Source organism: Lutjanus erythropterus, chromosome 21 (genome assembly GCF_056507025.1).
Source record: "Lutjanus erythropterus isolate fLutEry1 chromosome 21, fLutEry1.hap2, whole genome shotgun sequence".
Taxonomy (NCBI): Eukaryota; Metazoa; Chordata; class Actinopteri; order Lutjaniformes; family Lutjanidae; genus Lutjanus; species Lutjanus erythropterus.
In genome coordinates, this window is record NC_139337.1 from 15,418,098 (window position 1) to 15,431,776 (window position 13,679).

At 37.5% G+C, this 13,679-nt stretch overlaps 3 protein-coding genes across 3 annotated transcripts in view; 1 reads left to right on the top strand and 2 right to left on the bottom strand.

Moving 5' to 3' along the window:
- pkd1l1 (polycystin 1 like 1, transient receptor potential channel interacting) overlaps positions 1 to 13,679 on the top strand; it is a 49,933-nt gene that overhangs the window by 20,323 nt on the left and 15,931 nt on the right. The window contains 10 exon segments of the mRNA XM_084747170.1: positions 766 to 958; positions 1,150 to 1,206; positions 1,611 to 1,964; positions 2,062 to 2,301; positions 2,381 to 2,494; positions 3,401 to 3,552; positions 3,655 to 3,755; positions 3,992 to 4,190; positions 5,044 to 5,127; positions 5,548 to 5,755. Of these exon segments, the coding sequence (XP_084603296.1) occupies positions 766 to 958; positions 1,150 to 1,206; positions 1,611 to 1,964; positions 2,062 to 2,301; positions 2,381 to 2,494; positions 3,401 to 3,552; positions 3,655 to 3,755; positions 3,992 to 4,190; positions 5,044 to 5,127; positions 5,548 to 5,755 (1,702 nt within the window).
- On the bottom strand, positions 6,045 to 9,322 carry LOC146307438 (uncharacterized). Its single transcript, XM_084747608.1, has 5 exons — positions 8,859 to 9,322; positions 7,215 to 7,256; positions 7,066 to 7,128; positions 6,648 to 6,776; positions 6,045 to 6,405 (listed from the first exon to the last, which is right to left on the bottom strand). Exons 1-5 carry the CDS (start codon positions 9,136 to 9,138, stop codon positions 6,122 to 6,124), a joined length of 798 nt encoding a protein of 265 aa, XP_084603734.1. The 5' UTR covers positions 9,139 to 9,322; the 3' UTR covers positions 6,045 to 6,121.
- On the bottom strand, positions 10,364 to 13,563 carry LOC146307439 (uncharacterized). The gene is made up of 8 exons (XM_084747607.1): positions 13,120 to 13,563; positions 12,960 to 13,001; positions 12,499 to 12,561; positions 12,339 to 12,401; positions 12,134 to 12,196; positions 11,970 to 12,032; positions 11,045 to 11,173; positions 10,364 to 10,733 (listed from the first exon to the last, which is right to left on the bottom strand). Exons 1-8 carry the CDS (start codon positions 13,397 to 13,399, stop codon positions 10,450 to 10,452), a joined length of 987 nt encoding a protein of 328 aa, XP_084603733.1. The 5' UTR covers positions 13,400 to 13,563; the 3' UTR covers positions 10,364 to 10,449.

Sequence of the window (13,679 nt, forward strand, 5' to 3'; positions counted from 1 at the left end):
TCTTCTAAATTGCTAGAACAATGTTTATTAATGCTCATGATGTCCTTAATTAGGTCAGCCTTTGTGTTACCATCATGTTTGGAGTTGTACATTTTAAAACCTGGTACAGCTCCTGTACAATTATGCATTTTATGCATAAAGCACCCATTTAGAGTACATGCAATCACTGTTATTGCTACTGGCACTAGTAATAAGTTTGAACATACTGAATCATAAGATTTTGATTTTTATTAAAATGAAATTTGTAATGCAAAAGTGATCATCCCCACTAATCATAGTGCATGTCACAATCACAACTTCAGTCATATTAATTGCAATATGGCTTTTTTTACCATATCATGCAGCCCTAGTTTTTTTTTTGTTTTTTTTTTTCAAATAACAAATAATTGATTAACTGGTTGTTAATGTTACCAATGATCAATTAAGGAAAGTGCTTACAATTTGCAACCTTACTTCAAAGTCTTCACTACATTATAAAGTTATGGATCTAAACTGGAACAGCTACAATTTTAGTTCAACATTTTTTAATTGTGTACTTGTGGTGCTGATTATACCTTCTGCTGTGGCTGTATCCTGAAATGATTGGCACAGACTGAAACATAAGACTCTAAGCTTTCTAATGGCATGCTGCATGAGTAAAACATATGTGTTTACATAGTGATCTACAGTTTAGTAATGCAAGGTAGATGGATACCACCTAAAGCTTTGCTTGTTACCGTCTTCCTGTTCGTCACGTATATTGTTGTGATATCTCTTTCTCTCCAGTTCAGAGTCAGGTCTGAGGAACCTGTCTGCTCTGGTCCAGCTTGGGAACAGTGTGGAGGTTCGTAACTACATCAGTCTCCTTACCAGCATCTTGAACAGACTCAGCCTGGACACAGAAGCCAACACACTCACACAGAGACACACACGCAGTGTGCTCATTTGCACAATTTGTGAGCTCAAGAGCAGAGAACAGGTACACACACACACACACACACACACACAGAGAGAGAGAGAGAACTATACTAAACAGAGCCACGTGCTTGATTTCAACAAATGCTCTCGTTGAGCATCTCTCACTCCCTGTTCTGGTTTCTCAGTCACACAGATTTCAACCAACTTCTCCACATTTTTACAAAATTTTAATAACATGTCATTTAATTGTAGGCATCAATGGTGGACAACATCAACATTCTCAAAAACCTTTTAAGAGTGACAAGTCAGGTAAGTGGAAGGTCATCTCCTTTCATGCACTTTCATTACATATGATCAGAGAGGCTGGAACTTGTCCTCTTGCATATTACTTGACCCATCAGCCTAAATTTATTTGTGCACATATTTGACTGTATGCTCAAGGACCTCTCATGATTGCAGCATCAGTAGGGGCAGTTAGTCATCAACAACTTCTAGGCTAAAAACAAGGTTTACCTACTCAACTGTTTTGGCGTGGTCAAGTTCCACCAGTAAACAAATGAGAGATGGAGATTCTACTGCAAAATGGACTATAACCCATTTAATTTGGAGCTGATATAAACCAGAGAAACTGAATATGATTGTGGTTACTACATGCTACATGTTACATGCTGAAAGATTGAAATTGTTTCTCCTATTTGCTTTGTCCTGTTAAGGTGACATTAACGAGTGCAAGACACGTGACAGCACACATTGAGGTCATCTCAGAGCAGTTTTCAGAATCCGCTGCTCCAGGCTGGTACTATCTGGACCCGAACACACTCGACACACTGGTCGCCTTACTCTCATACAGCCTGCAAGCAGCTGTCGCTAGTATTGATTTCACACCAGAAACGTCCAACAGTGCTGACATTAAACAGGGATTAGAATCAGACTCACATGAGGCCACAGCCCCTTCTAATGGCTGCATACCAGAGTTAACCAGTGGTGCCTACATCAGAAGAGGAGAATCGATTTCAACAAAGCAGCTCGTATCTGATATTCTGCAGGCTGCTTCAGACTTGATGCTGGTGAGAGAAAACAAACATGTTCCTCTGCATATCTACTCATGAACTTAGATGTTACCTTGATTTATCTCATTACTATTAGTTCTTTTTTTTTTGACAGAAGTACATCTTGATCAACGAGGCCCAGGAGCACAGAGTCAGCACTGGTCTTGTCACCTTGTACGCTGCAAATCAAAATCAATCCTCCACAGTCGTCAGCAGTGGCTCAACTGCCGTCTACTTGCCTGACTCCCTGATGCAGCTTCTGCTTGGTCATCGCAGACTGCATCGACCATGTGTGCTCAGCATGCTGACTGAGCTCACCCACAGCCCCTACAGCTGGGCCCGCTATCATGGGAAGGTGAGACTGGTGTAATATGATGGCAGTTTGTAATTAAACAACCAAAGAATTGCTCTCAATTTCCTCTACTGATTTCTAGCTGAGTGGACCAGTGGTCAGCCTGAGTCTCTACAAGTGCAGCACGAGGAGAAAGATCCCTGTTCGCTCCTTCAATCAGCCAATAAACTTTGTGCTGCAACAACCGCCAAGAAATGTATGTTACATATTCTTCTCTTCTGTTTTTTTAAGGCAAGACTTAAGGATGTCAAAGTATCAGTGTATCGATACTTTTTCAATACCATATGTTTAAAAACAATACAACAGTGACATTTGATGGTATCAAAAGTACTGAAGCTATTAAAAATTATTTAAGTGGTCAGTTCAGCTGTTGTATCAAAAGAGTTTTTTTTTTTTTAACTCTATTTGCACTTTATCATTACAGCAGAGCATGTGGAGGATGTTAAGGCAGTGGAAATCAATGAGAGCAATAAATTCAATTTCACTGTGTGCTATATTGGTTGAGAAAGCGGAGTTCTCCTGCTGCAAAATATGTTGTTCTTCTTGCATCCAGTGATGTCACAGTGATGTCACTGGATTGAGGAAGAAAAACAGACTTTTTCATCTTGGATTTCTTGGCTGTGTTTCATTAGTCATTTAATATGCTCATCACCCACAGTGCATTTCAGTCCTGCATTTTGTGCAAAAAAAAAAAATATCCATGGTTGGCAGTAATGCATGTAAATCAAGTGTTATTTTATCAATCCATTTATTTACCAGAAACAGTGCACATTAATTTCAGTTTCAGTTTCAGTTTCATCAATTTAAAAGTGTCTGAGTTATGAGCAAATTAGTATTTTAGTAACCTAACGCTATATTTTGGCCAACATGGGTGTGGGTGTCAGAGGCTTGTGCATAATGCATCCTGGTACATGTAGGCACTGCTGCATGGCTCCACAAGCAGGAGAACTCAGGGTTCTTGGTCAACAAATCATGCACGAAGGGATTTATTGGTGCAACTGACTACATTTACCATCAACACTGACTTGACATCCACATGAGCAGTGGCAAATCATTCCTTTAAATGAAATAAGGTGACCATGTGATCAAAATTATTCTGCAGAAGAGCTCTGTGCGTGAGCACGTCCTCCAGCGCAGCCAGGTCAACTACCACAGCTTCAATATTACCCAGCAGCACTTGCAGCAGGCCATCCAGCTGAGTGTGGTGTTCACGCCACCGCTCAATAAGGCGTTTCCCATCATGCTGCTCTTCAGGTAGACTTGTTCTTTCATAGCCATTATAATTATAATTTAATGTTTTTGAGTAAAAAGCAAGAATATGACATAAAACCAAACCAAGAGTCTCTGTTATGGCAGGATGTTCGAGAGGCCAACTCCCAGCATGCACCATCTGCACAGGATTCACCAGTGGGTGAACAACACGACACGATTTACTCTGCCGCCGTCCTACCTCAGCGGTAAGAAATGTCTTCTATCAGTTTTCAGCTCTGTCTGGACCGTCCACCTGTTAAATTACTGTCCACTCTATAAACTGTCTATCAAGTGCATCGAACCCAAATGTTTGATGACAAAACTGATCATATCAAAGTTTTATTGACTATATGACAATTTTCTTCTACTACTGTATTTGCTTCTTTTGAATTTTCTCATGTACTTTTGGGACTTGATTGCTAAAATCATAAGAACATTCTAGATGCAGGGGTTGGTCACCTGGCCCTGCTGAATGCTGACTTTGGGAAAGCACCCAGGCAGAAGCACCTGAGCGAACAGGTCAGCTACCATCTCACAGTGGAGAGCAGCTTGTGTTTGTCCTGGGACGACCACCAGGGGGCCTGGACACACCACGGCTGCAGGACACAGCAAGCAGACGAAACTACTGCAGTCAACTGCAGGTAACACATGGATTAAACGCCTCAAACACTCACACGCTCATGAAATATAGTCCAGGCTTTCATTAAACACAGTGAAACACAAAAAGTGTGAGTCAATGTCAAAAAAGTTGCAACATAAAATTCAACAGATTTTGTGTCCAGAATGTGTTCTGATTGAGAGACAAAAAAAGTCCCAATGGATCATATGAAGGAAAAGAACCTGAATATATGATCCTGCCAGAGATATCTGGATATCTTAACAAAAGAGGTGATCCTCGCACAAATTACAAAAAATCTGACAGATGTTTTTTACTCATAAAAGTTTCCTCAGTAACATGTTAAAAGTCCCGAGAGATGAAAGTGGTGGTTCAAAGTCGTTTCTTAACCATACCTTGGTTCTATTTTTTTGTTTCTTAAAGATCCAATGTGTTAGATTTGGAGGGTCTACTGGCAGAATATGGTAGAAATAATATATACTATTCATAAGTATGCTTTCATCTGTGAATAATTACTGAAAATAAGAAATGTTTTTGTTACCTTAGAATGAGCAATATGTTTCTACAGTAGCCCAGAACAGACAAACTACACACTGACTGTAGATACGGCCTTTTTTGCAATCACAAAAATATTTTCCTTACTGACTCCACTGCATCGGACCATGTTTCCTCCCCAAACTCAGACCCCAGGTCCCTTTCACAAACTCTTTTACTTCAGTCAGTGTTCAATGTACTGAGGAACTGTAATTCGCCATGGAGGTAGGATGCAAAATTTTCATTAGCAGAGGCTATTGGCTGAGTTTCAGGAAAATTAAGAACATTAATGAAGTGGTGTTGTAAAAATTCTTCATCTACTTGGTGTTTGTTGTTTGTCTCAGTTGTCACCAGCTGAGGCCGCTGACTGTTGTACATCAGCAGATCCAGAGCAGCCATGACGCAACCAATCTGGACCCGTTCCTAAGGTAAGCCGTTAACTTTTGGCTGGTCTGTATTCCTGAACAAAATGTTGCATTGTCTGCTAGCTTGCTATAAAGTTCACAAAGTACAGTACAAATAGAATCAAGAATATAATAGAAGAATAAGAATCTAAAAATATGAATAAAAAAAAATACATAACCAATTATTACCATCTAAAATTATAAATTGCACAGAGGTTCAGAGGTTGGTAGTGCAGGATATAACAGTAAGTTAGCCAAAAAAAAAGGTTTTTGTTTGCTAGCTTGCTAAAAAGTAAAAAAAAAAAAGAAAGAAAAAAAGTTATATTGTTTTCTACCTAAAATTACTATTTTAAATGTTTGGTGCTTTTTTTTAAAAAAATGAGAAGGAAAAGATAAGAATATAACATCCTCTGGTGCCTCCGCTGTCTGTTTCTCTCTCGTCAGTGTGTCCAGTGATCTGACAGTGCTGGCGGTGCTGGTGCTGTGTGTGTGCCTGTACATCCCGGGGCTGGTGGCGTGTAGGAGAGCTGACGTCACCTCCGAGGCGAATCAGAGAGTCCACTACCTGTCTGACAACTCCCCACGTGACCCACATCTCTATGCCGTTACAGTCCACACTGGTCCCTGCTCTGCAGCATCAATGACTGCAAAGGTAACGCTGTTTTCTGCTCTTTTAATTAAACCAGTCAAATATTTTAATGAACCATAATGAATCTGTCTTGTGGTTCTTAAAAATCTTGTGGTAACTACTTCATGAAACAGCTGTAATGTCTTCTATATGGCTCTGATGGGGTTTGGCGTGTGAGTGGACTCATAGGATAATGTTGTTCTTGTCAAACTGTGTTGAGCTTGTTTGATATCGTCAGTAGAGGACTTGATCATGATTCACGTGTGTTGTTCATGTAACCAGACAAAAATACTCACATACAACAGAGTTATTTGAATTTAATCAGCACACATATCTTTAATGTAATACTGAAACATAATGTAATTGACTGTTGGTGTTTTACAGCTGAGCTCACAGAACATAAAGCAGAAATCCACTGAAAGTGGTATGATTATTGACATCATCAGTAATACTGTGGCCTGCAGCGAGAACCATGTAGATCACATCTCCCTTTTCCAGTTGAAGGACAAATGCATTAGACACAGTGGCGAGGTCTTTGCTATCACTGAATCTTGAATTCCACATAATTCTCGTGTCATTGTGATAAAGTCGAGCAGACACCCAAGATGATTCACGGTGGTCCCACTGGGTGAATCTGATGTAGTAGACTCCTCTGACTGGAGCTGTGAAGATACCTGCATCAGAGGAGAAAATCAGTGAGGGGTTAAACTGTCTTTTTCTCACTGTTCAGTGATCTCTGCCTGTTTAATGGGAGGTAGTTTCTTGATGTAGGAGCTCTTGGCTCTTGGACTTATTTCATTCCTACATCCAAACTGCAAACCAGTGTCTTTGGAGCAAAACAAATAAGTATTTGTTTAAGTTTAACTAAGAAAACCTTGATATAATCACATCCTGTCTCAGTGAAAGAGGTGAATACCTGTAGTTGGGTTGTAGGCCTGGCCGATGTTGGTGAAGACTTTACTGTACTTCAGTGTGATATCAACATCAAAAGGTCCAGTTAGTCCTTCGTCAGAAAGACCGACAGAAAACGCCACCTTTGGACGGTCTGTGTGAACGTGGAAGATTTACACAGAGAAAACTTCACTGGTGTTCACTCTGTGAACAAATGTTAACTGTACGTCTTTTGTTTTCTAAGATGTTTGATATTCAGCCAAACATCTTAGAGACACTGCAGTCATTTGAATTTGAATTATCTGCCTATTAGAATAAAAGTAATCACAAATATAAATGTCCCACTGCATTGTGCTGCACTGAATGTGCTCTTTAGTTTATTAATTTCATTCTCACTAACATATTATTACCTTAGACTTTTAATAATGGTTTATGTAGTTTACCTGCATTCTCTCTCTTGAGTTCCTCCAACTCTTTTTCACTGGAGCTCATTCTGGCCTCTAAAACTGTGAACATTTTAATCATATAACAGAATTATATTCATCAGTTTGCACATTGCTCATTGATTACTTTATCATCTTTGACATACTACCTGTTGTCTTATTTTCGCCTGCTGTTACTCTTGCCAGAAGATCTGCAATAAATAAATAAACAAATATGTTAATGGTTGATCAACAACTGGTTAGATGGCTAGGTGTAATATATCATAGGGCTGGGCAATAAAGCTGAAAAATTTATCACACTAAAATTTCAGTCAATATTGATAGTTACTGTTAATTTTAAAAATATATATTTTTAATAAAAAACAATTTTGAATTTAACTGCCTAAGTTTGAATTTAACCACTTCGTTCATCAAGGCACACAATTAATGTACTAATTAGATTAAAGAAAATCAAAAAACAATGCCACTGGCGACCTGACCTGTTTTAAATTAACAATTTCCTGTGTTTCACTCTTGGTGCATACAAAAAATAAAACACCAATTCTGATCATTTTGAATAATATAGAATAAAAATATAATATATATTTATAAAATATAAATAATAGAAAATATAAAATAAACCTAAAGCAAAACATAAAAAGCCAGTGGCCTGGAACTTGAATATGATATTCCTATAAAATAAAAATAAGTATGATTGCTGAAACTCTCATAAAATAAATGCAGGCTACAGTTAAGTAGAAAAAAAACATAGACCCTTATTTGAGAACCACCATTCGAAGGCAAAATGACATTTTGACTTTTGTTCATGTATCTTACCTGCATTCTGTCTCTTGAGTTCCTCCACCTCGTTTTCACTGAAGCTCATTCTGGCCTCTAAAACTGTGAACACATTCACATCTTTTACATTTGTAGGATTACAATCATTGTAATCCTGCCAAATGCCAAGTATTTTTTTTTTTACTTGGTGTTACTCAACCCAGACATTCAATAATAAGGGGAAAGGTCAATAAGTAGGATAGTTGATCAACAACCAGGTGCAAAACTTCATTTAAATATCAATGTTTCTGCTAAATCTTTTGTCACTTTTGTGCATCGCATCTGAAAACATTTTAGACAACATTTTTTCTTCTATACGATGCAATTTCTGTTTTTTAATTACGTTTTGTCATTTACCTTTGTTTTCTCTCTTGAGCTCCCCAATGACATTTTCACTGGTGCTCATTCTGGCATCCAAAACTGTGAACAGTGTTTTCCTCCAAAAGATTAACTGTGAACCTCCCTTTGATTATTGCATCACAAAATAACGTTTTTATTGTTAACCTAATGTACCATTTTTACTTTATAAAGATTTTTGTGGTTTACCTGCATTCTCTCTCTTGACTTCCTCCACCTTGATGTTACTGGCACTCACTGTGGCCTTCAAAATTGCAAAAACATTTTTTCACCAGAGTATTAATTATGAACTCTTATCTTGATCTCATTTAGTATTTTTAACATACAGCATTATACCAAATTCTACATTTAGATTTTGTAGGTTTTGTCTGTTCTCTATCTGTAGCATCTTCCGATTATATGTACTGGAGCTCATTCTGTCCTCCAAAACCATGACCACATTTAACATTGCATATTGCAAAGTAGGTATTTCATCAAAAAGTTTATTATCAGATTAATCTTAGATATTCATATCAGTATATACACACAGTACACACTCTTAACCAGAGAGATGTAGTTAGATTTTACTGTGGAGCTTCAGCAAATAGGAAAACTATGTCAAACACAAATACATTTCATACCTGTATTTTCTTGCTCCAGCTTCTCTATCTTGATCCTGTGTTCAATGGCCATGTCTCTCAGCTCCTTCAGCTCGGTCCAGATGTCAGGGCTGATGTTGGTCTGGCTGCTGCTCTGATCATGGGTGGCTTTGACGCCCTGAATCTCAAACTGAACCTCTTCCTCCTTGTTTTCCCTCTCTGTCTGAGTGATATCGCTCTCTGTCACCCCTCCACTCTCACCCTGAGCCCACGTCCAGTGCAGACAGAGCAGCAACGCCAGAAAAACTGCAGCACTCCTCATCCTGAAATATCACCTGTTTAGACAGCAAGAAGCAGTCTGACACGTCTCGCTCAGCTGCCGTCTTTATATACACGTAAAACTGGTCAGTGAAGAGCTGTATGAGAATTAAACAGATGTCCACGATAACAAAATTAAAAATAACTCCAAACATCCTTGAACACTGAGCTGATTTTAAGGCAAGCAAGTAGTTTGAATTATGCTGTTTAGATAATACAATAAAATTATTTCTGCTTTCAATATAACAATATTAATAGTTTCCTTAGATTTTGGCAGCTGAATTCATTTTGACACTCAAACTTGTTTTAAGTAACTGTCTCTTCATTATTAAAAATCCATCCATCGCAGTTTCAACACTATTTAAACATGTCCCAGTGCAAGAGTAAATCAGCCAACAGTAAGAATGAGGACTGCATCTCTGTGGAGGCCATGAGCGATATGATGGACCAGCAACAAACTTCTATGCAGGGCCACGTCCAGACTTTTTTGACTCAGGGGGCTCAAGTGAAGCACTGACTTATGCAGGGCACCAAACAAATATAATGTAACGCTTCCATAATTTATTTGGTTGCACTTTATTTTCCTGTACACAAATCAGATGGTGGCACATTGAATAAAAGTAGACAAAAACTAGAAATATGTTCATTAGTAGACAGTTGTTCTACTCTATTTAGACACTATACCCCTAATGGTACACTGAAAAGATGTAATAAGTTGCACATTGTATCAAATTAGACAAAATCTAAAAATAATATATGTAGTTGACAGTATTATACTCTTTATTGGACCTTATTAGACTTAACTAAAGGGTATTTCTGAGCACATTTTAACAGAACTGTACTTAAATGAATGAATTGCTATTTTTACATAAAATATAGGTGTTTATGGGATGCATTGTTGTGTAGTATACTAAATGATGTCTCAGTTTTTACTGTTTAATTTCACTGATTGAAATTATGTGTAGCACATTAGTTTATACCTGTAATATGCTGTCTGGAGAAAACCACTTTGCAAACTCCTGCAGGATTTCTATACAATTCTCCTTCACAAATACTTTGACAGCACTTTGATACCAGGATATTGTTGCAGTGATATTTGAGTTAAGTGTTTGTCTCCCTTCATGAAACAGCTATAATGTCTGCTATATGGCTCTGACAGTAGAGGACTTTCTTATCCTGATTCCAGTGTCTTGTTCATGTCACTGAACAAAAAAATACTCACAACAGAGTTATTTGAATTTTATCAGCACACATATCTTTAAAAGTATAATGTTGAAACATAATGTAATTGACTGTTGGTGTTTTTCAGATGACTTCACAGAGCATAAAGCAGAAATCCACTAAAAGTGGTATGATTTAAAGTATCATCAAATATACTGTAGCCTGACTCAAGAACAATATAGATCACATCTCCCTTTTCCAGTTGAAGGACTAATGCATTAGATGCAATGGCATCATTGCTGTTATAACTGTAATCTACACTCCTAATCATTAGCTTGTCATCGTGATAGAATAGAGCTGCCGTCCAATGTCCATTTCGGTTGTCCCGCAGGGTGAATCTGAAGTAGTAGACTCCTCTGACTGGAGCTGTGAAGATACCTGCATCAGAGGAGAAAATCAGTGAGGGGTCACAACTGTCTTTTCCCACTGTTCAGTGATCTCTGCCCTCTGATTAAAGTGAGCTTGTTTCCTGATGCTTTAATGGTGGGCTTTTATGAGTAATCTATGGGAGCATTTGGCTTTGTGTTTTATTTCATTCCCAAGTCAATTCTGTAAATTAGTGTCACTGAAGTAAAACAAAGAGGTATTTGTTTTATAAGTTTAACGAAAAATGTTTAATTTAATGACACCTTTCCTTCTTCTATAGAACTTTTATGCAGTTTGTGTGTGTCAGTGAAAGAGGTAAATACCTGTAGTTGGGTTGTAGGCCTGGCCGATGTTGGTGAAGATTTTACTGAACTTCAGTGTGATATCAGTGTTGAAGGGTCCAACTAGTCCTGCATTTGTAAGACCGACTGAAAAGGCCACCTTTGGACGGTCTGTGTGAACGTGGAAGATTTACACAGAGAAAACGTTACTGGTGTTCAGTCTGTGAACAAATGTTACTGTACATCTTTTGTTTTCTTCACTGACAGAATGATATTCAGCCAAACCGTTTAAAGACACTGCAGTCATTTGGATGCTGACAGTCAACAGGCTTTGAATTTCAGAAAAATCTCTAACAGCTGAATGACATCATTTCTGCTGCATTTAGTAACATTTGTCATAAATATAAATGTCACACTGTTTCCTGCTGCATTGACTATGCTAACTCTATAATCCTACCACTTTCATCATTTTTACTCATTTTTGGACCCAACATCTGAGATTTACATCACAACATGTTTTCTAACATAATATGACGTTTTGACTTTTAATAATGGTTTATGTAGTTTACCTGCATTCTCTCTCTTGAGTTCCTCCACCTCTTTTTCACTGGAGCTCATTCTGGCTTCTAAAACTGTGAACACATGTAACATTATTTTAACATGTACTTTATGGTAAAGTAGTTTTTTTTATTAAAGGGATTATTATTAATGTTCTTCTTTGTAATCCCATCAATTAATTTTATATATAAAAGTAATCAGATGATTGTCTTGCACTCTTGATTTCAGTGGCTGTCAGTGTGTTCAGTTTTAAAGCAATGAATTACTCTATGTATTTACATTGCAGTATATTTTATGACATGTAAGTCACCTGTATGTCACACTGCATCTTGCAGACTGTGCTCTTTAGTTTATCACTTCCGTACGCACTATGAACATTTAACTTTTAATAATGGTTTATGTAGTTTACCTGCATTCTCTCTCTTGAGTTCCTCCACCTCTTTTTCACTGGAGCTCATTCTGGCCTCTAAAACTGTGAACATATTTTGAACAAACATTTTTATCACAAGATATAAGTATGTTTGTTAGTTTTCACATTCTTTGTTGATTACTTTGTGATCTTTTTCATTCTACCTGTGTTCTTTGTCTTGAGTTCACTGATCATATTTTCACTGGTGTTCATTCTGCCTTCCAAAACTGTGAACACATAAAAGTTTTCCACCAAAACATTAACTTTGAACTGATCTGTGATTATTTCCTCATCAGTATGTTATTATTGTCTCGTTATTGGAAACATAATGTACCATTTTAACTTTTTAAAGGTTTTTGTAAATTATACCTGTGTTCTCTTTTTTGAGTTCCTCCACCTTGTTGTTACTGGCGCTCAATCTGGCCTCCAAAACTGCAAAAACCAAAACATTACTTAGTCTCACTGACTATGTTCTCTTTGCTAACATAAAGTATTATATCAATTTTGACATTTATATTTTATAGCTTACCTTTGTTCTCTATCTGGAGCTCCTTGACCACATTTTCACTAGAGTTCAGTCTTACCTCCAAAACTGTGAACACATTTAAGATTTTTATAGTAAAACAGGATTTAGCTGTCAGTTTGTACATATTCCAAAAATGACTTTGTAATAATTTACAGTTTAATCTTTATTTTCTCGTGCTGCTACTCTAGCCAGAAGATTTCTGCTAAACACGTTGTTTTACACCTATTACTATTTTACACCTATTCACTTTTGAACATAACATCTGAGAGAGTTTTACAACACACTATGTTTTCTAACACAATAAGACAATAACTATTAGATACATTAGATACCCACAGTACACACTCTAAACCTTAAAGATATATTTACATTTGACTCTGAAGCTTCACCAAATAGCAAAACTATAACAAACATGAATTACTTTTATATACAAAAGTATAGAGATAAATATATTAAATATTTACCTGCATTCTTACTTTCGCTGGCTGTCAGTCTGGCCTGTGTGGCTAGTTTTAAAACAATAAATCATTATTAAAGTAATTGGTGCCATTAATTAATTTATTGCATGAATCTGCGCAGCACAGCAATATTGATAACTAGTATATTTTATGGCATGTAAGTCACCTGTATTTTCTTGCTCCAGCTTCTCTATCTTGATCCTGTGTTCAATGACCATGTCTCTCAGCTCCTTCAGCTCGGTCCAGATGTCAGGGCTGATGTTGGTCTGGCTGCTGCTCTGATCATGGGTGGCTTTGACGCCCTGAATCTCAAACTGAACCTCTTCCTCCCTGTTGTCCCTCTCTGTCTGAGTGATATCGCTCTCTGTCACCCCTCCACTCTCACCCTGAGCCCACGTCCAGTGCAGACAGAGCAGCAACGCCAGAAAAACTGCAGCGCTCCTCATCCTGAAATATCACCTGTTTAGACAGCGAGAAGCAGTCTGACACGTCTCACTCAGCTGCCGTCTTTATATACACGTGAAACAGGTCACTGAGGAGCTGTATGAGAATTAAACAGATGTCTGTGATAACAAAATTAAAAATATCTCAAACATCCTTGAACACCGAGCTGATTTTAAGGCAAGCAAGTAGTTTGAATTATGCTGTTTAGATAATACAATAAAATTATTTCTGCTTTCAATATAACAATATTAATAGTTTCCTTACATTTTGGCAGCTGAATTC